The 20477-nt window shown below is 41.1% G+C and overlaps 1 protein-coding gene across 1 annotated transcript; it reads right to left on the minus strand.

The window, feature by feature from the left end:
• Nucleotides 1–1073: 1073 nt before the first annotated feature.
• pitpnc1b (phosphatidylinositol transfer protein cytoplasmic 1b) lies at nt 1074–13670 on the minus strand. The gene is given in 10 exon segments (XM_061290131.1): nt 1074–2749; nt 3942–4019; nt 4963–5026; nt 5731–5886; nt 6319–6408; nt 7056–7189; nt 7792–7892; nt 8922–9070; nt 13245–13426; nt 13518–13670. Coding segments are annotated over 10 exon segments (1206 nt in total). The 5' UTR covers nt 13624–13670; the 3' UTR covers nt 1074–2603.
• Between the last annotated feature and the right edge of the window lie 6807 nt (nt 13671–20477).

Raw genomic sequence — 20477 nt, forward strand, 5'->3', positions numbered from 1 at the left:
CAGAACATGGTGGAATTCATTTTGATGCAGCTTAAAAAAAGGAAAACGCACTTCCTACTAATGTAGCTGAAAGGGGGATGACAAAAATGTTGACTGTTAGCCTGTCGTGCGTTTATGACAGCCAACAAAGAGAGTTTGATGACTTGTTGCATGATGCTGCAGTGGAGATGCAAATGCCCAAGTTTGCTAAGTAGCAATTAGGACCACGGCAGTAGATAAACTTAAAATCAGACCTACATTGTACCAATATCACATATAGGCTGTATGTTCAAAAGTCAAGTAACCATTGTTTATTTGGAAAGTTTATGGTTAATTAAATTGAATGCAGCTCTACATTCTTTTATCAAGTCTACCAAGTGCCCAGTGAAAGGCCGCTCGACTAGATTAATATCATTTCCATTGCTTCCAATGGGGAAAGGTGCCTTGAGTTATGAATTGCTTGGTCCCGTAATAAATTTATCCCATATCAGGTACTTTTTGTGATATTTTCCTAGCGGTGTGCCATTAGATTTTTCCAATGTAAAATATGCGGCTTGGTTTAATAGTGTTTGGGAAACAATGCATTAGATAGTAATCCTATTGAGTGAGTTAAAAAAACAAAAAGCATTGTGGTCGAAACCTCATTGCCAAAACGCACGCACACTCCCATACACAAATAAGACCGTAATTTATTTTGATCATCTTAAAAGGATATGGTGCATTATAATAATGGGATTATTTGAAAGCCTCAACAGAAGGATGATTTTTCTGCCTTCATAAGGTTTCAGCTCCCATTGGATCAAACCCCCGCTTGTGCAAGACTGCCATACACTACCCCCCCCCCCCCCCTAAAAAAACGCAATTCATTCTCTCGGCCAGCCATGCTGAATGAAACGCGGGGCGGCCTCATTTCACGTTCGCTGCGGGCTCATTCTACACCGCACCGGCGGTGTGAAATCAGAACGGCGCTGGCATGCGCCGGCCCGAGCAGCTGCTCCATCCATGCAGGTCAATACTGATCAAACACGCTTGATAATGTGCACTGGGAGTCCATTGCCTGCACCTGTCGGTGCAGATTTCACACCAGCAGTGACTCACTGTAAATTGCATTTATTGGAAAAAAACAAAAATACATCATGTCCTTTCCTGATACATTCTCCCTTTTGATTCATGCAAAATGGAATGCTAAATAATGATGCGATTATCTATGCACAGAATGCGGAATCTTCTTTTGTACAAAATGAAGTTAATCATGGCTACATTATTGACTCCTAATTGAAGTTTAGCACAGCTTGACCCATTTTGCAGCTCTCAGCTAAGAGATCAAGCGCTGATTCGGCGTCGCGTGTCAATACACCCGCCGTAACCTTTCGGGCGAGGTGCGGAGGGAGGCCGATCCATAACATTGACGGCCTCTTTCTCATTAGATCCACTCATCTGTCTGGAGGCGGGGGGCACAACGGTGACGCCCAGCCGGTGGTCTGCTGAATTCCTGACAGCTACAGTGTGACCACCAGGCAAGGGAAATTCAAAAATACAGGCAATCAACATTTTTAGGGCGTCTGCATGCTCACAAAATTTGGCTCTAGTACGCCAAAGAATCTTTCTGAAATCCAATTTGATTCAGTGATGGGACATTTTGGTAGGCGTGTTCTTCACGAGGAGACAAGAAAAAAGGCCCAAGAAAATATGGAAGCCATTTCAGGCTAACTTTCCGGGTGAATAGTCCTCAAGATTTTGCGTGATTGCTTTCAAACGTGATTGTGAAAAATGTTTGTATTTGGGAGTGCGTGTGGAAGCAGCGTGGCGGCCGAGTTTGATGACTCGCCATAAAACATGAACGTGTAATAACTCAGAGTCGCACAAAACGTGCTTTGTGGGATGAAAGTCCCGCACTCGAGATTGTCTGAGGAAGGAAGCATGCAGTTTTGCTGTAAATCCAGATTACACCTCAACATCGAAATTGGTTTTGTTAAGCCTATGTGGTTGGGCTACAAAGTGTGTTGAAAAAATTCTGGAACATTTCAGCCAGCACTGTGGCTAGCGGTAGCTCGTTTATAATGTTAATGCTAGTTTAGCATTGATAGTGCTGCATTTCTTTTTTAAAAGATGGATATGAGGTCTCTGTAAACTAAAATTTTTGTTCTCTGTAATTTTGAGAATGGAGCTTGTTTATGTTAGGATATTTTTTAATCTTGCTAGCAGTTTTAACACTACAAACTCTAGCTTGGATTTCAATAGAAAAATGTCATTTCCACCCAAAAAGAAAAAACAATGGCATGTAACTCAAAAAAAGTATTATGCTAAAATATATCTTTTTCAACTACATTTAAGTTTGTAGTTAAAACCCAACTTTCAATTTGGTAAATTATTGTCTGTTCTTTTTTTTTAATCCATGTGAAAATTGTCCAACTTTGAAAATGTCTGAAATTTTGCAAATCTACTTGGTTGGAGGTCTGAGCTCTACTAAGTGCACTTGTTGTCCCCCTGAAGGCGTCTGCGGAAATATTCCTTGTTAAAAAACAACAATAACAAACAGCGTTCATGCTTTCTGTACATGACAGAATCAACACAAGTCAATAAAAATGTTGACTGTGTTTGATGCTGTGACCCAACTCGGGTTCTCATTCAGAGGTGGAGTTGGGCCGGATGTGACCATGTGGAACAGTGGTGCCCCCCGAGGGCTCGGAGGCTCCCATCTTCTTCAGCGTAAACTCGTCCGTCACCGACATGGAGCGAGAGAACATGGGAGCAGATGAGGTCGGAGTTCCTGAAAGCCCACAAAAAAAAAAAGAAAAATCCAGGTTTGTCATCCCACTGACCCTGAATTAGAATTGAACCCGCACCGCCCGCATTTAAGTCAGGCAAGCGAGCGGCTCCACGCTATTCCGCGCCCGGTGACTTTTTTTACGACTCGCTGGAGTAAAATCACATCCATTTCATTTTATTATGTCGGATGAATGGAATTAAAATCACTAATGTGCCTTTGTGCTTGAGAACCACACGCTAGCAATGGCAAGCAAGTGGTGGCGGCGCGTGGCCAGCCGCAGCCGGGTGAGCAATGACTGCAGATTTGTTGCACCTTGAAGTCTCATCATCGTGCACACACACACACGGAAAAGGGAGGGGGGGGGGGAGGATGAGAGAGAGGCCACACTGGGATTTTTATCTCTGATATTGCTTGCATCAACACAGTGGTGGGAACTACACTCGAGGACTGTATCTGTTCATCCCTTGGAAAACAAATTTGTGTGCAGGGACTTTAAAGTCCATTGTGCCAAGTTGTCAAAAGGGCTATTGTTTATAGTGGATAGTTACGTTTTAAATGTTGTATATTCTGCTTCTGCGTCAGGATGAGGTTGACCTCACTCACCAGCAGGGGGCAGGTCGCGCACACTTGCTCGTCCACGCACACATACACACGCACGGGCAGGTCTGACATTTGCAGCTTAGTGCTGCAATGTCCGCTTATCTATGTGGTGAAGATCTGGTGATGGCACAAGTTCACCAGGTGGCTCCAGTGGACTGTTTATCAGAGCCACGCGGCGGCATTATCACTTCATAAGAACCGGTCTGCAAAACAATACCCCCCCCTCCTCAGTCTCCATTCCTTGCCTCGTGAAAACACCTCCTGACTGCTCTTGCCTCTCAATTTTTTTCTTTTTCTCTGGCGCGCAAACACAGATGCGCAGAGGCCATCTGGGAAAGCGCAGCAGCCAGCCAGCCAGCCAGCCAGTCCGCCTCTATTCAGCATGGCCGTTATTAATTCTCACTACAATGCAGTCGTAGTGACACCGCCGCGGAACAGATTCAGGCTGGTTGTAAATTCATTCATAATCATTTTAATCTAGCTAAGCCAATGTTGTGATTAGGGTTGTGTACATTCTGTACTGCTTATTTCCCCCCCCAAAAATCTAAAAATGTGAAACATGTAGTCAAAGATGCAAAGTCGTGTCCCTCACCTGAGTTAGGTTTGACTTTGCTGTTGGTCTGCTTTTGCATCTTGTCCTCGTACTGCCTCACCTCTTCCAAGGTTAGCCCTATGAGCGGAAAACACATAAACACTGCTTATTATTAAATCACAATCTCACATATTTATTTACTTTTGATCACATTTGAACTATTTTAACTGTTGATATTCTATTAGTTTTTGTGTTCTTAGTGAAAAGCGAGAAGATGCCTAAGACAATACAGGAGCTGTCTAATTATAAAAGTAGTGCTTTGGCATCATGTTGCGCCATTGTTGGATTGAGGGGAGGAACCTCTAGCAGCCACTCCAAAGTAGTGCTTTGTAGTCATTTTGTGAAATCCTTGTCGGCTTGGAATGATGAAAATACAAATCCATTCATAGAAAAATCTGCTCATTCAGTAAATTCATCAACTGACCCAATTTTTGAATGATATATATTTTTTGTCTCTCTCGCTCTCGCTCTCTCTCGCGCTCTCTCTCTCTCCACCTACTCTGGTAGGCCCATCATCCTAGAATAGGTTCACTTGGGACTCATCAGACCACATGCTCCATAGTCCAATCTTTATGCTCCACTCGCAAAACTGACTCAGCCCCCCCGCCTCCATTAGCCTCACTAAAAAGTGTTTTTTCTTTAAGGCAACACGGCTGTTTATCCCCAATCCCCCGAGTTCTCTTGTGGAAATGTTTTCTTTTTCCCATATTAACGTTCTCGAGCAGATTTTTAACATTTGATTACAGCAAACCTCGGAGCCATGACCACATTGCTTTCTCCTCCTGGCTCACAGCTGTTCATCTGCATAATGCCTCCGAGTGTGCAGTTTTTGACCCGATTCGAGAGAAACATATGGAGCACATTAAGTTTTGACATTGAAAATAGAATTTGGGATTGTGGAGGAACAAAGCACTGAAAAAAAATCTATGACAGTGTCTTATTTATACGACATGAGTTTTCAATAGAATTCATATTCCACAAACAAAACAATCACAACACTGTTGTGTGTTGATTGACCCACCGTGCCATTCGTCCACCCACGCCACCGCTTGCCTGTGACCAATCAGGAGAATGTCCCGGATGTTCTGACGAAAGACACATCAGGAAAAAATAAAACGGCATTCGTTGCCATCATGTCATGTCACCCGTAAAATGCTTGTACTGCAAAAGCTCTATTCTCGGCTCACTGTTGTTTGCGTGATTAGTTGCTATAATAAAAGCTGCTCCCTAATTAGTTGCCCGCACGTCATCCACTTAAAGTAATCATAAAAACTGTCATGAATACTTTCGATTGCCCTATTTGGAAAAAAAAGCCTTGCTTGTCTATTTTGGTTCACACAGCCACAAAGTTAATTGCGGAAGCCTTTTGAAGATTTCACTGCATGCTGTCAACAAGTTCCTGATCTTACTATGTAAAGATTCAGTCTTTAATTTCCGTTCTGGTTCTTGCACGTGATCATTCCACAATGTTGTGTGAAACTATTTTTGACATTCTAACAGTTTGAAGCTTGTAGCATCTAAGCTAGTTTCAGTTTGCCTGTCAATGTTGCTTCATTCAATCTGTTAGCATTAAGCTAGAATTCGTTTGTTAGGCTAAGTTACATCGCTTGCAGACGTTCGTTAGGCTAAGTTACGTCGCTCGGTTGAATATTTAGGTCAGTTTGAGATGATTATTGAAATTTTGTATTCAAATTCCGCTTGCTGTACATTCGAAATGCGTCCATGTTGGATTACGGGCCTCATTGTTTTTATCGTAGACACTGCGCACAAAAATAGTGGTACGTCTCACTTTGTGTAAGAAATCCTCCGTCTTGGTCTGGAAGCCGTAGACCTCAAAGTTGCAGCGCACCCTCTTGTAGGAGCACATGATGGGCTGGTGCTCCTCCCTCCAGCCCTCCTTCAGAGGCCCTCGCTTAGTCTTACTCGACTGCCAGCGAGACAGGTCCTGCGTGGAGCAAACAGAGGTCCTCTCAGCAAATGTGCTGAGCCAGCAGAAAAGCCGGCCCTCCGAGGCGTGTGAAGAGGGAAAGTTGGTTATGTGCGCAAGCAGATTGTGTGCAGCCTATTAAGTGTTGCTGTATGCATTAGCGACTTAAGGGCGATTAAAATGCTGATTTTTTTATTTTGTTTTAATATCGTCAACGTGTGACTGGGTAGCGCTTTTGTTTGTTTATACTCGTGTGTACTCGCGTAAAACAAATGAAGAACGCCGGTCGAGGCCTTGGCCCCGGGCCGCCTCCGACTTCTGGCCAACCAACTCAAAGAAATTTGTATACAAACCAACCCCATGTATAGAATATAGATTGTGAAGCGCAAAATGTGACAGTGACTTCATCTTGCCAAATAGTGAGCTTCAGGCGCAGATGTTAAGACGCACCTCTGACTCTTTGTAGTGCTTTTCTGGGATGGGGTCACTCAGGATATCCAGGAAACTCACATGCTCTGCCGGCGTTGGCGTACCAAATATCTTTGTCCAAAACAGAAAGGAGCATGTGAGAAAAAACACGCAAACGTCAACATGTATGTTGGAGCAAAAGTAATGTGGAGTAATAAGAAGACAGTCATTGTCTCCCATTACTTTGAAGACAGCAGTCGTACATTAAGAACCCAATCTGGAGTCCAAATTTGGACTTGTAAAGATGTCAGCTCGGTCGATGTGCCCTTGTGCTGCTGCTGCTGCAGCACCCAAAACTACATTTTGACCTGGCTGTCTTGATGCACATGTACGCTGTGTAATAATAGACAGAAAAATAAATACATTGAATTTCACGCTAGGATTACGATAATAGTAGCAACCCAAAAAGAATAATGTAATTACTAGTAATGACATCTTTTGTGCTGACCTTGTTTCAAATGAACCCGATTTGCTGCCCTGCTGAGTTTGTTTGCATAATTGCTGAAAAATGTCAAAAGAAGCCCCTCCATGTATAAATTTATAAAAGGCTTTCTCAGATAATTTGCCTGTATCTTAATAGAAATCTAAACTATAGACCAAAAGATTTAAGAATAAATCTGATACTTTTTAATCGTAATACAGATCAATTTATTTCTTTAAAAAAAATACATGGGAAAATAATCTGCTACTACTGATTCTGTCGGCTCATCCATACTCACATTGTCATTACAGCCGTTGTTGTTCTCGAACCGTGTTTCAATGTAGATGCTGAACATGGGGAGGAACGATAACTGAAAGGTGAAAAGAAGAGGTTATTAAAGTTCATGAAAACTCTCTCTCTCTCTTTCTCTTTCTCTCTTTCTCTTTCTCTCTTTCTCTTTCTCTTTCTCTCTCTCTCTTTCTCTTTCTCTTTCTCTCTTTCTCTTTCTCTCTTTCTCTTTCTCTCTTTCTCTCTTTCTCTTTCTCTCTCTTTCTCTTTCTCTCTCTTTCTCTCTCTCTCTCTTTCTCTCTCTTTCTCTCTCTCTCTCTCTTTCTCTCTCTCTCTCTCTCTCTCTCTCTCTCTCTCTCTCTCTCTCTCTCTCTCTGATACTGATAACAAAAAAATGAGCTATATTCACGGGATTATACAGTAAATGAATTACAAAAACAAAAAGTCAAAATAAAAACTATAATGAAAATTCCAATGGTGTTATAACTCAGCAAGAAGTAAAAAAAAATGACATACTGAATATTCTGTTGTGCCGCAGATGTTCAATGTGGAAAAGAAAGAAAGAAAAAAAACAGAGCGTTAGTGACTCCCACATGCATCGACACGCGTTTGCTCTCATGCCTTCGTGTTAACACACAAGTATGTGCAAATATAATAAATATTTGACGATTCCCACACGGACATCTGTTGAAAGTAAACACCAGTTGCATAATGAACGAGTGTCAAAGCGTCCTTTTAATAAAGACGCAAGTGAGCACCTGTAATTGTGTGCGGGTAGAAATTCCAGGCTGTCTCTTTCACATAGAAGAATCGCGGGGCAAGCGACTTCGCCCAGGTTGGCAGCTTACTGAAACCGCACAGGGCACAGAGAGGTAAACAGAAATCCAAGAAATGAGTTTCACGGCCAAATTATCTGTAAGCAACTTTCTTGGCGGCAGTTTTGGTTGTGTGATTCATAATGGAAACTCCAAGGCTTAGTCAAATCATTTATGGGTGTGATGATGTTGCAGTAATTGAGTCGAAATACCATTTTCTTAGAAGCTATTTTCAGTTACATGAAAACACCTTTATGCAAATGAGAGATTTGGGGTTCATTTCAGGTCATAGTACCTCACATATGGTGAAGTTCTCCAGGAGAAATACTCTAGGTTTCAAGGTCCTTACTTTTTTGGTAGTTGTGAATACTCTGCTCAGCTCAAGGTACCCTTTAGAACATACGTACAGGTATGTGTGTACAAATTCTCATTTTATTTAATCATGAGGATTCAATATTTCTTAGGATTTGGAGGGAAAAAAGTCCTTTTGTCATGTTTGTACTCAAGGACCGGGTGCTAAGATTACAACATATGACATAAACAGAAATCCATATGTGTGTAACTTCTGGTGTAGCTTTACTAATGAGGACCGAAACTCGCCCAAGCACAGAGAGATTAGGAAAATCCTTGGCAGTGTGAAAATTTCTTGACTTCTTTAAGAGTTTATTTTAGGATTAGTTGGCGGCTTTAAAGGGGTGCTTAGAATAAGAGTTGAGGTTGCTTGAGGTTAATGAGTTAGGTGAAATTAGGTGTGAGAAATTAATTTAGCAGTTGAAAGAAAATTTGGGAGTATCAACATTATATTTATTAATGCCGGCGGTGTCACTAACAATTGGTGAACATATTTAGCTTTTGACTCACATGCAGGTCCTAACAAGTTGGGACATCAAAGTAAAACAGAAAACAATAATGCGATAATTACTGAAGGCCCAAAATGGCATGTTGTGCAAAACTTGGATCACGGCTTGTAAAGTTAGTCATCAAATTAAAGACAATTAGCACAGACAAGCATGAGCACGGACGAACAACAGAAAAGTAAATAGCACAATTATTGTTCGTACCTGCTGAGGTAGATTCGTTTCTCCGTCACCTGTCCCGGGCCGTGCTCGGGGTGAGTATCGGCCTCGTTCCTTACCACCTCGACCCCCTCTCCATTTTCACTCTGCTCACAGCTGTGCTTGCTGATCATGTACAGTTGCCCGATCCTGTACTGGAACCACAGAAATAAAAAAATAAGGTTTGCTGGGAGTGTGAGAGGGTGAAGGCGCACGCCAGGGAAGGGGAGTTTTCCGATACTTAAGCTGTCAGGCGCAGACGCCGCTAGTCCAATTTAAGAAAAGTGTCCCAATATTTTTGTCCAGGTACCATACGCTCATTCCAGGTTCTAGATCAAAATCCCGAGCTGATCAAACTGCGTTTACTATTTGATTCCCAAAGTGTTTGTAGTTTGTGCTTAAAAATATCTTGCTAAATTTAAACCAGAGTTATCTCTCGTTCCGTTTGTTTGTTAGCACGTACATGAGAAATTTGTTATTGTTCCGTCTGGCTGCATTATTCAATAGCCTCGTGTTTGTTGAGTGATGACAAAGAAAAGAACGTCTGATGTTATCAGAAAATAAAAAAATGACAAATCTGCATCTCTGTCCCGTCTTCCTGGAGGGGGGGGTTAACGTCAACATGCTCTGAACTATTTAACCTTTCGTGACAGCCTGACGCGATCAGTTATCTTTTTAAGCTTTTGTGAAGTTCAGGTTTGACACATTCATGTATTTCCACTCCCATGTTGTTATCCGTTCCTTGGCTAAACATTAGTTCTCATGAATACATCTTGTCTCCTTTGATTAAAAAAGAGCTTTGTTGGTAAAGGACAAAAAAGCATTTTAATCAAAATGTCATTAATATCTGTCACAGCAAGGCAAATGACTCAAATGTAATTTTAATTGAAAAAAAACAAATTAGGTAAAAATCAAGATCATCCTTCACTCATGACACTTTTACGACACTCTTCCTCCTCTTGGTCTAATTTTTGTACAGTGTCAACATTTATTTGGTGCTTAATAAAAAATGTATTTTATTTTTTTACTACAAAGGCAGAATGGGGTACTTGTCAGATGAGTGGATAGATTTCACACAAAAGAGTTTATCTGTCAGGCAATCTCAGCGTGACGTCCGACGGGCTGGTATGCCTTTGACTCTCAAGTGCGTATGCCAAAATATAAAAACTGCAGTGACTACATAGCCGTCAAAATGCGCTTGCCATTTATTCGCTTCCTGCAGGTGAGGACATTGAGTATTTATATCCAGCCAACCTGTCCTTCCTGTATTTGTGTAAATATCATCTGACGTTTTGGCAGACAAACATGGAATTTATTATTAATGTTGACATGAATTATTCAACTAATCTAGGGGCTACCTTTTTTTTCTTTAAAATAATTTAAAAGATACATTTGCATAATTATTCAAATTAGATTATTCTTTTCGCTGGTAGGGCAAACTCAACACCAAACAAAAAATAAAATAAACATTGAGATATAATATATTTACATATCCCAAAACATTGTACTTCAAATAAACTTTCAATTATGAGCAATAACACCACCCTTTTAAGACTCTTCACACTCTATTCTATTTTTACGAAAAGAAAGCAAATAGTACCATTATATAATAAAAGATGAATTTCTTTTACAATAAAAGATGTATGATTTATATTGACATATTTGAGTTTAAAAAGTCTACACACCCCTGTTCAAACACCCATTTTTGTGACATACTGTAAAAAATTCCAACAACAAAGACCCCTGGATGAATCATGTCAAACTTTTTTATCTCGGCTGTACCGATTGTTAGCACAAGTGTACACACCCTCTTATGAGCGGGGATGTGGCTTTGTTCAGAATCAGCCAATCACATTCAAATTCAACTCCCGGTCCACGACAAGGGAGCTGTTTGCTAAACCTTAAATGTAAATGACATCAAGTCCACTGACTAACTGGACAAAGGTTATTTGCTTGTCAGGAAGAGGTCCTATTTCAGAGATTATTGGGTCTTTATCAAGACAGCAATATAAAGAGATGGTTGGTTTATGACTGTACCCGAGATTGTGACCTGCATCGGAATGCTTACGTTTAACAACCCTTGTGAACACAAGTCATATCACATTGCCATCCGTACCTTTTAGAATTATGCCCAAAGAAGTTTGGTTTTTGTTTCATCGACCTATACAAAAAATTCACGTGAGTTTTTGGGAGCCTTGGGGAAGCTGCAGGGAATTATGAACGGTTCCAAATATCAGTCAATGCTAGAACCCCCCCAATCCTGACAGCTCAACTATCAGTGGGTGTGCACACTTATGCAACTATGTTACTTTGTCATTTTTTTTAAAACCTGGCATTTAAACACAGGTGTGTAGACTTTTATTACCCATTCTCTATATATCACATTAGCATAATTTTGTCCACTTTCTCATTATGTTTTTTTGCTGTATTTGAAGTTCTTGGTGCGTGTTATATTTGCTATCTTCTGCTCAGGTCGTTTCTGTTTTACATTTACGTTGTGATTGATAGAATCAAAAGTCGTCGGATCATGCTTTATTATATTTATATTATATTTGACTCATGTTGCTCACGCGTGTAAGCACCTCAGGGCTGGTGTGTTCCTCCCAGACGCCATCAAGTAAATCAGATGACAAATTAGACCCTCAGACTGCAACATTTCCCGGCTGAACGTGAGCAGCGAGCGTTGTCTGTCACAGCCGCGCTGGAGTGTTGTTCAAGTTGATAGCTCGTACCTGCATGTCAACGGGGCACCTTTTAAAATTCCACCGAAAGGATTTAAAGACCGGCGCTAAGTGCCCTGATGTGACAGCGTCCTAAATGAGCTGCAGTCGTTCTTAGATTACTTTCAGGCCGAGGAGGATTTGCTGCAGGATGAAGCGTCTGTGAGCTGCACTGATACAGTAAATCCCATCTTGGGCTGCTGTCGTTCCTAACGGGTAAAACAAGGAGGCGGGTGGGAGGTGTGTGTGTGTGTTCAACTAGGACATTCCTTTCAGAGAGCAACTAGGAAGAAAACACGCTCATCCCTGCAGCGTCCCACCCTTCGCCAGGAACAACGTTGCAGGGTGGAAGCTTTTTGTTCACGTCTCGGGTCTCGCCAAAGTGTAAACCGGTCGGACAAGTTTTCAGCCGTGCAGGATGGAGCGCTTCAGTATGCTGAAGATGAAGCAGATGGGGGGGGGGGGGATAAAGCCGGAAAAGCAGTGTTGTGATGCGGGCCGGCCAAGTGTTTGGCGTCAGTGCTGCCAGTCCAAAGTTTTTGCAGAGCAAATAGTTTTACTGCTGCTAAATTATGAAACGGGTCACGACTCATTGTTAAAAACGAAACCGAAGGTAAGTACAGTCATACCTTGAGGTCCATTTGCTCCATGACGTATTTCATAATTTAATTTACTTATTTATTTGCATTATGTGCTTCTAAGACATATATAACATATTATTGAGTTTGTTTTAAAAAAAAATCATCACATAATAAATTGCAAAAGCAATTAATTATTATTCCATTCGTTCAGTTCTTGGTAAGGAAGCTGAAGCCACAAAAACTCTAGAGCCCGGATTTGAACCATTTATTGCAATTTTGTAGGGCTTTAACTATCTGGTAATTTTGGAATCGATTCTATCGATTATTCTATTAATTAATCGGGTCCAATTTTATTTGCATTAAAGTGTATTAAAAACTCAGCAATTTAAGCATTTCATTTGTTTATTTTTGTGGTATTTAGTGATTGAAAAACAACTAAACAACAGTTAAGAAAGTTCACACAAGAATGCATTGTTTTCCAAAGTAAAAACAGATATTAAGAAACAAATTTCTTATTTAAAGACTAGCGAAATCAGAGAGTGCCTGAAATGAGAAGATTTGGACAGTCTTTAGGTAAAAATATGTCTCTAAAGGATTACTTGATGAATAAAATAGGTGGCGATTAATTTGAGAATCAGTTTGTTCGCGATTAATCGATTAATTTTGCTACTTCTTTAAATGTTAGTCAATTTTTTTTAACGTTTTTCTTTTTCTTTTAATTGTGTATGCTATTTTATGTTTGTACTATGTTCCTTGAAAGTTGCCTTATAAATAAAATGTATTATTATTATTATTACTCATAAATGTATTATTACTATTAATTATCGGAAAATCATGAGACAAAAGTAAAACATAAACACTATCGGGAAAAAAAAATGTCTCCCATGCCTTCAACCAATCACAAAGTTTCCGGGAGATTAGTCGAGCAGTTTTTTGCGTAATCCTGCAAAGTAACAGGGAAACATCCCGTTCTCAGAGGCAATAAAAGGTCCCGTCTGAGGATGTGTGTGCAAGACAAGCGGACTTACCTCCTCCACAGTTAGTGGCATGCAAATGCGGTACTCTTTCTCCAACATGCTGTTGCTGTTGCTGCCGTGTTCTTTGCCTGGTTCGCATGAGGTGGCGCTCGGGCACGCCAGTGACCTCTCCTGACACGCTTGTATGCTTTTGCTTTCTTCCGCTGATGTCGGAGCCGCACACCCAGCAGGATCTGAGTCAAGTTCAACTTTCAACTGTTATTTTTTTCGCTCCTCCCGGCTGTCGCGCTGACAGAGCCAATTGTGACCAACAACCAACTTTACCTGTTCCACTCCTTCGTTGTGTCTGCTTCCTCCCCCGGATTTTCCATGTTCGGTGTCGGAGTCTCCTCCCACTGCAACCTTTGCTGTTTTTCTCTTGCCCTTGCATTCCTTTGCCTGGCTCTTTCCTTATCTTTTTCTCTGGTCCTCCCTCCCCCGCACCGTCCACTTGGCCGCCCCGCCCACTTTACCAGCGACTCACCTGTGGCCCCTCCCATGTTTACACCACCCTCCCCTCCTCATGTGTCTGTTTGACTGTTTCCATGGAAACGCATTTAAAGGGGAAGTCAAGTCAAGACACGGTGAGATCTCTGATTAACATTGGGTTTGCGGAACATAAATAAATCCACCTGTTTGTATCCATTTCAGGGGGCGGCCATTTTTTCGCCAACTGCCGCAGGCTGAAAATGAACAGTGACAATCCCAGCGCCCACAGTGAAAAAGGAAAACATGATGACGTCAAAAAGAACTGCCATTAAAAACAATTACGCTCAACATTCATCTTTACACTCGAAATACATTCTCGAGACGAGGCTGCGGAGACCTTGCACTTGATCCGAGAGGGTCGCTGTCACCACAAGAACTTCTATTAAAGGCAGCACCAGAATCGCTTACGTGCTATTACCTCGTGACCTTCAGATGGATTACATGTTCAGTCTGTGGAATCTGCGCTGTTATCGTTTTTTTTGCCCGTCCTTGAGTCCTGCGCCGCTTTAGCTTTAGTTTGACTGAAGGTGTCAAATGTACTTAGTAGCTTCCTCGTTAAAACCGGAGGAGTTTTGCTCAAGTGGATCCAATGGGCCAAAACCAACAGCTGGCTCCAGATCTTTACTGTATTTTTCAGTCTGTAAATTTCTCTGGAGGACGTCGAGCACAATTTGCGGGACGATCGCCCACGGCCCGGACGCGTATTCAATATCATTATTCATTTTTCAAAACTGTGCTCTCTGTGTTGTTTGGAACGGAGGGATGACAGAAACGGTGGGACGGAACAAAAGTTCTCAGATGAGTGATCCTGCAAAAATGGAGTCAATAATGGATTGGATTCTTCATTGATTAATGGATACTCATTATAATATCCATTTTAAGAATTAATTTAATTTCTGACAGTGCCAGTTAAAAATGATCATTGTCTTTTTTAATGACGTGTTTTTGCGGCTTTGGTAGCTAATGATTTGTCGCTCAAGTGTACCTTACAGACAACAAATTTTCAAATAAAATGCTGATGTCGTCAGAATTTACATTCACATTTCAGAACACACGTGCGACAAAACACACGACAGTTTTCTACGTCTTCCTTTCCGTCTTGCTTTCTAAAGGAATGTAAACGAACATTTGGAGCAATACTACATTGTCCTAAAGGTTAGACACGTTTCCTCAATTTAGAAGTTTTATTTTGACTTTTAAATATTTTTCAATTTGGAAAAAAAATCCGCGATGTAGAGAAGCCACGATGAACGAAACGCGAAGTTGCAAAGGATCACTGTATCCTTTATTTCCCATCAGAATTTGAACCAACTCTGTGTCTTTCATGTTAACCACTGTGGCATATTTCTAGTGTTCCTTTGCTAATTATGCAAAACACATTAGCCCCCACCCGCACATGTTGTGTAGTAACACAAACATTGTTGCCAACCAATAAGGGCAGAACGACCAGATGCCGCAAAAACGGGGGCGCATTCACCCTTACAAGGAACACGACAACAGGCCAACACGTCTTCATTTAGCCGTAGTGCGTCACATTAATCTTTAACGGTCCAAGTCAACATAATTAATGTCTTATATAATCAAGACTTTATTCTCCATGGTAATTGTATGTCTGGCAACGCAGTGTTTGTCAACAATGTGTTTAACAAATTGCTAACCTTGCTAAACTAATTAACATCAAGCTCATATACCGACAGAATCGGCTTGTTGATGATTGGACATTACAATCAGTGAAGTAGTTAAATTTGAGACTTTCTAAAACGTTTTTTCTTTGATGCATTATCATCTCAAGTTCCCACAAGTTAGCAAATATGCGTCCTTGTCTGATAAAGGGCCTCTAATCCATTTTTCTTCGACCATTTCGTGTAAGCGCACTCAATGTGAGTTGAGATTTAAATAAGACAGATAGCTTCGATCAAATCTCACTAATAGATGGTTAATGACTTCCTTCCTCCTGCAAGCTTCCCGATGTTGTACTTCTCCATCCTGAGCGAAGCCTTTCATTAACGTCTTGTGGCGAGCGCTGTCCTTTTGCATCTGCTTCTGCCCGACAACTAAGCGGACTTGATGAGATTGGGAAGGACTTCATCATGGTGCTTAACCTTTTCACCACGCCTCCCGATGAAAAATGAATGCGCGCACTTAAAGACTAGCTTGGCACTTATTGACCTCTACTGTATGTTTCCTGTCGTGATTGTGCACATGCATTGTGTCACCTCGGCGATGGCGGTGAGAAATGCTGATCAGTATTAAGTTGAAAGAGAGAGAAAACAGATCATTAACGGCTGGGCTGGCTGCCATCGCCGCATTACCGGCTTTCCAATCTGTTCGGAAGCCAAGGTCAAAGGTTTCACCGTTTCCCGTCCGAGCATGCGAATGACAGAACCCGCCCGCACATGGCGGGATAAGAGGGAGGGTGGAGGGGGGGCACTGCAGCTTTTTTGTCTTAGGGAAAAGGTGAAGGTCTCTAAGTCAAGTCGATATGATGGATTCAGCAGTTTGGGAGGAAAGAGTGCAAGTGATGGTTGTCATCGTGCTGGTTGATATTTGTACCTGACTTTTGTGCTGATTGTGCAAGGTCCACTCACTGACTATGTATTCATGCAGTCAATATTTGCGTTAAGGGTCAAAACTTTGAAAGAGTTCAGTTCTCTCGTACACGTTAATTGTGACCAACATCAACCAGACGTCATTTTTGCTTTTTACTTTCTACCCTCAATAAAACACATTATATTGTATGTATATGCATGTTGATAGACACCTGGTGTTATTTTCGTCATAGAGACAGACATTTAAGTGGGGAAAAAAAACAGAATTATTCAAGTTAAACTTGAGTTGTGAGTGGCGACCCAAGATGGCCGCTGGTGGCTTAGGGGAGAATTTAACTGGACCTGTGTGTAGTTTCACTATTTTAAAAGGGCAACGATAACTATGATGTGTGAAAATAACCAGAGTTCTGAGATTCAACTTCTGGACAGTCGTCCAGATGATTTGGAACAATGAGTTGACTTAAGACAAGCTGGTTATCTGTGATCTCACTTTTGGGCCAGTCATCGTATTGAGGTCACCCCGGCACGAAGAGATAAAAGTAACAGCGAGAGAAGTAGGAAAAAAACCACACAGTTCGCTTTTATACAAGTGACTGAAAGCACAAAAGGCAGAAAGACAAAAGGAGAAGCTTCTTGTTGTGTTAACGTCTCAGCGTGTTTTGATGTATGTTTTGTGTAAGGAGTGAAAGAGGGTGTGGGGGGGCATCGGGGGTCTTCAAATGCATGCTTGCATCCTCTGTGGTAAAATGGGAGATTAGCTGTAATCGCCTTGTAGTTGCGTATCAAGACGTTGCTAAGACATCGATCGGACCGGTTCCGTAATTGATACCACCGGAGGGCCGTCTGCCACGGGGGAACCGTGACCCCCCCCCTTCATGTGAACCCATGTGTGAGTTTTTTATTTATTTATTTATTTATTTATTGTTTCTCTTGTTACAATCGAATCCCCCTCCCGACGGTGGAGATGAAACAGAGCGCTCATTTATCCTCATCTAATCCCAGTCTCCTGTCGTCAAAGTGGTTTCCCCCCGAGAAGCGCAGCAGCCAGCACGACGAGGTGCGAACGCGCTTACACTCGTTACCGGATCCAGACAGCGTTTTGATCCCTGCCAACGGATCGCAAATACAACACACCGAGCAATCACCCATCGAGGCTTTTTTTTTTCTACCCCGCTAATCAAGCCCTTAGAGTCGCTCATCCAATTAAATAAAAAAGAATAATTCATTCTATACATATTCATGAGGCTCGGCGATAGGGAAAGAATTCCGTACATTACGCTTACACGTGTTCCCGGATGAATTATAGACGTTATTTGAAATTGCTCAGTGTTCTTAAATGTCATCATTGAAAAGTGCCACAGAGGATGGAGGAAATCCTGTTTCATCCCGGAGGAAAACAAAACAAGAATCCATCGTGGAGCTTCTATCATAGTACGTGCGATGGGGGAAATGTGGGAAGTTCTACAGAGGGGTGTGATTATCAGAGGGCGCGAACCCAACGCACTCGAGAGGCCTCTTCGCCGGGACCAAACCGAGGCGCGCCACAGTCGAATAGAAACGCCGTGGACCAAAAAGAAAATGCAGTAATCTATTCCAAGAATGGAGTGAAAGGGATTTGGAGAAGTACGCACGCGTGTGTGTGTGTGCGTGTGTGTGCGTGTGTGTGTGTGTGTGAGATGGACGGTAAGAGGAATGGATTAAAGCCACGTTGTGAGCGGGTGCGGCAGAGAGCCCGGCACTGTGGCTTGACTTTTTTTCCCCCCTTCATTTTTTTCCTCCCTCATCTATTTCACTCTGCGATTGAAAGAAAATTCAATTGCCGCTCTTTCTCACTTTCTGCCCAGTGTGTGAGCGTGCAAGAGAGGGAGTGTGAATGAGATCAACTCAGCAAGTCATTTCAAAGTAAATGCGCTAATAAAGTGTTAGGATGGAGGAATTAAGAGACGCTTGGAAAAAAATGCTACACTGCATCACTTTCCATACGCCTTCTTCACAACTAATTCAATACGACTGGGAAGATCACTTTTTAAAACTTTTCCGGATCTTTACTGCAATGAAAAATCTGTTCATCGTGTCACATAATTACAGTAATCCCTCGAATACCGCGGATGAATGGTTCCAAGACCACCCGCTATAGGTGAAGACCTGCGATGTAGAAAATATATATTGTTACAATATCCACAAAAGACTTTTATGAACCTTTATTGTATTTTTAGACACTTTATTGAAAACAGCAGGTCAAACTGACTTTCAGAAACATTCTTATTTCTTAAAATAAATAAATAAATAAATAAATAAATAAATAAATAAATAAATAAATAAATAAATAAATAAATAAATAAATAAATAAATAAATAAATAAATAAATAAATAAATAAATAAGAGTAAATGTATTGTTACAATATCTAGGGTTAGGCTCAGGGTTAGGGCTAAGGCTAGGGCAAAGGTTAGGGGTAGTGAATGAATGGGGTCGAAATACAAAAAGTCCCTAGCTACAAAAAACAGATATGCTCGAACATCATTGAATAAAGTACATAAACAGAAAAGTATATTCACATATTAAATAAATAAAAGAAACATTTTAAGCATATAATTATACCTACACACCAAATCAATAAAGAAGACATAACTAGACATTTTTGATAGGTGGTAATGACAAAGGTTTTTATAAGTATATGATCTGATATATATTTCTGAACACTTTGAAATAACAAATAACACCGGCATGTGCAACTGAATATATATTGTAAGAAATGTGTTGATTACTATCCTGGCTTCTTTTCTTCTTTTAATAAAAATGTAATCCAATACACAGTCAAATGCAATACAAATATCATTTTCTAAAATAAAATGAACTTATTGCTTATTATCATGGCAACGCAGTAAATGAGGGCACAAGGAGTTCCATAATTAAAATGCGCAACTTTCAGGAATTGCATTTGTGTGGTGTGTGTTGTGAGTTCCGCTGCTGGACTGCAGGATGTGGGTCACAACGGTAATCAAGGGGGAAATATTACGCACACTGTAATAGCTTCATCAACCGGGCTTGTTCTTGTACAGTAGCTCACTTCATTTTTAACACAAAATAATGCCTATCTTTGGACACTTTTGGACCATTCACTCATTTTGTCTTGTATTTTCAGCGTGTTGGATTGCATTGTATTTTGAGGTATAAGCCTTCCTAGTGCAAGATTGCCCGTATTTGCTGGTTGCTAAGCGAAGCGACCCAGTAGGGAGTAGCCTGGTAACTTTTCTCTCCAGTTTTGATGTGAAAAAGGCTGCGGCTTGGCAATATGGTGTTTTATCGTTACTAATTTAACTGTCTATGTTTGATTTTTACTTTATGTTGAAGATTTTGAATGCAGTTGTGAATTTTGATCTCTGGGACATCACAACATTTTCCTCCATTTGTGGTGCACTGCGCTGTATTAAGTGCAGTATGAAAAGACCTTTAAACCACAACAGTGTTTTGTGCATATTGTTATTTTGTGTTTAAAAAGTTTATTTAAATTTAACTCTGGGTAGGTCTGGAACACATCATGGGCGATAAGCAGGAGTTCACTGTAAGCCATAATAAAACCTCCTTGGTCCAAATTTTATCTGCTCAGAATAGAGAAGGACAACCGTGTCCAGCCTCGAATGTTAAGTGCGTGCCTCTGTGTGCACACTGTGTATATTTTATTTTTTTAGGGGGGTGAGTATGTTTGTGAGAGTGATAGAGAGATAAAGACAGAGCGAGACTTACTGTTTGGTTGTTTGCTCAGAGCTAAACAGATGCGTAAATAGAGATAGGGGAGTCCAGTCGCATCAGATTAGACCAAACACCAACATTCTCAACTCGTACGAGCGCAAACGACGCACAGCTAGACACTAAAATGGGCACAATTGGCAGGCACTGGCAAAATGTGTCTCAGTCACATGTACCGAGCCTTTATTAACCAGAACAGGAAAACAGCGGAGTGTGTAAAAAAAAAAAATGCTAATAAAAAAATAAAAAAAATAAAAAATAAATAAAAGGAACCCAGAGGGTGTATTGCTTTGTGACCAACACACACACACACTGGCATAAAAAACAGTGACGACGCATACCGTCATCACATGCTCCACGAAGCCTTTGGTTGCCTTTCCAATATCTCCGTGAGCCCAAGGCAAAGACGAGGTGGCAGAAGACATTAAAAGAGGGCAAGTGTGATGATGACGAATGCAA

The sequence above is a fragment of the Syngnathus typhle genome, linkage group LG10 (genome assembly GCF_033458585.1).
Source record: "Syngnathus typhle isolate RoL2023-S1 ecotype Sweden linkage group LG10, RoL_Styp_1.0, whole genome shotgun sequence".
Taxonomy (NCBI): Eukaryota; Metazoa; Chordata; class Actinopteri; order Syngnathiformes; family Syngnathidae; genus Syngnathus; species Syngnathus typhle.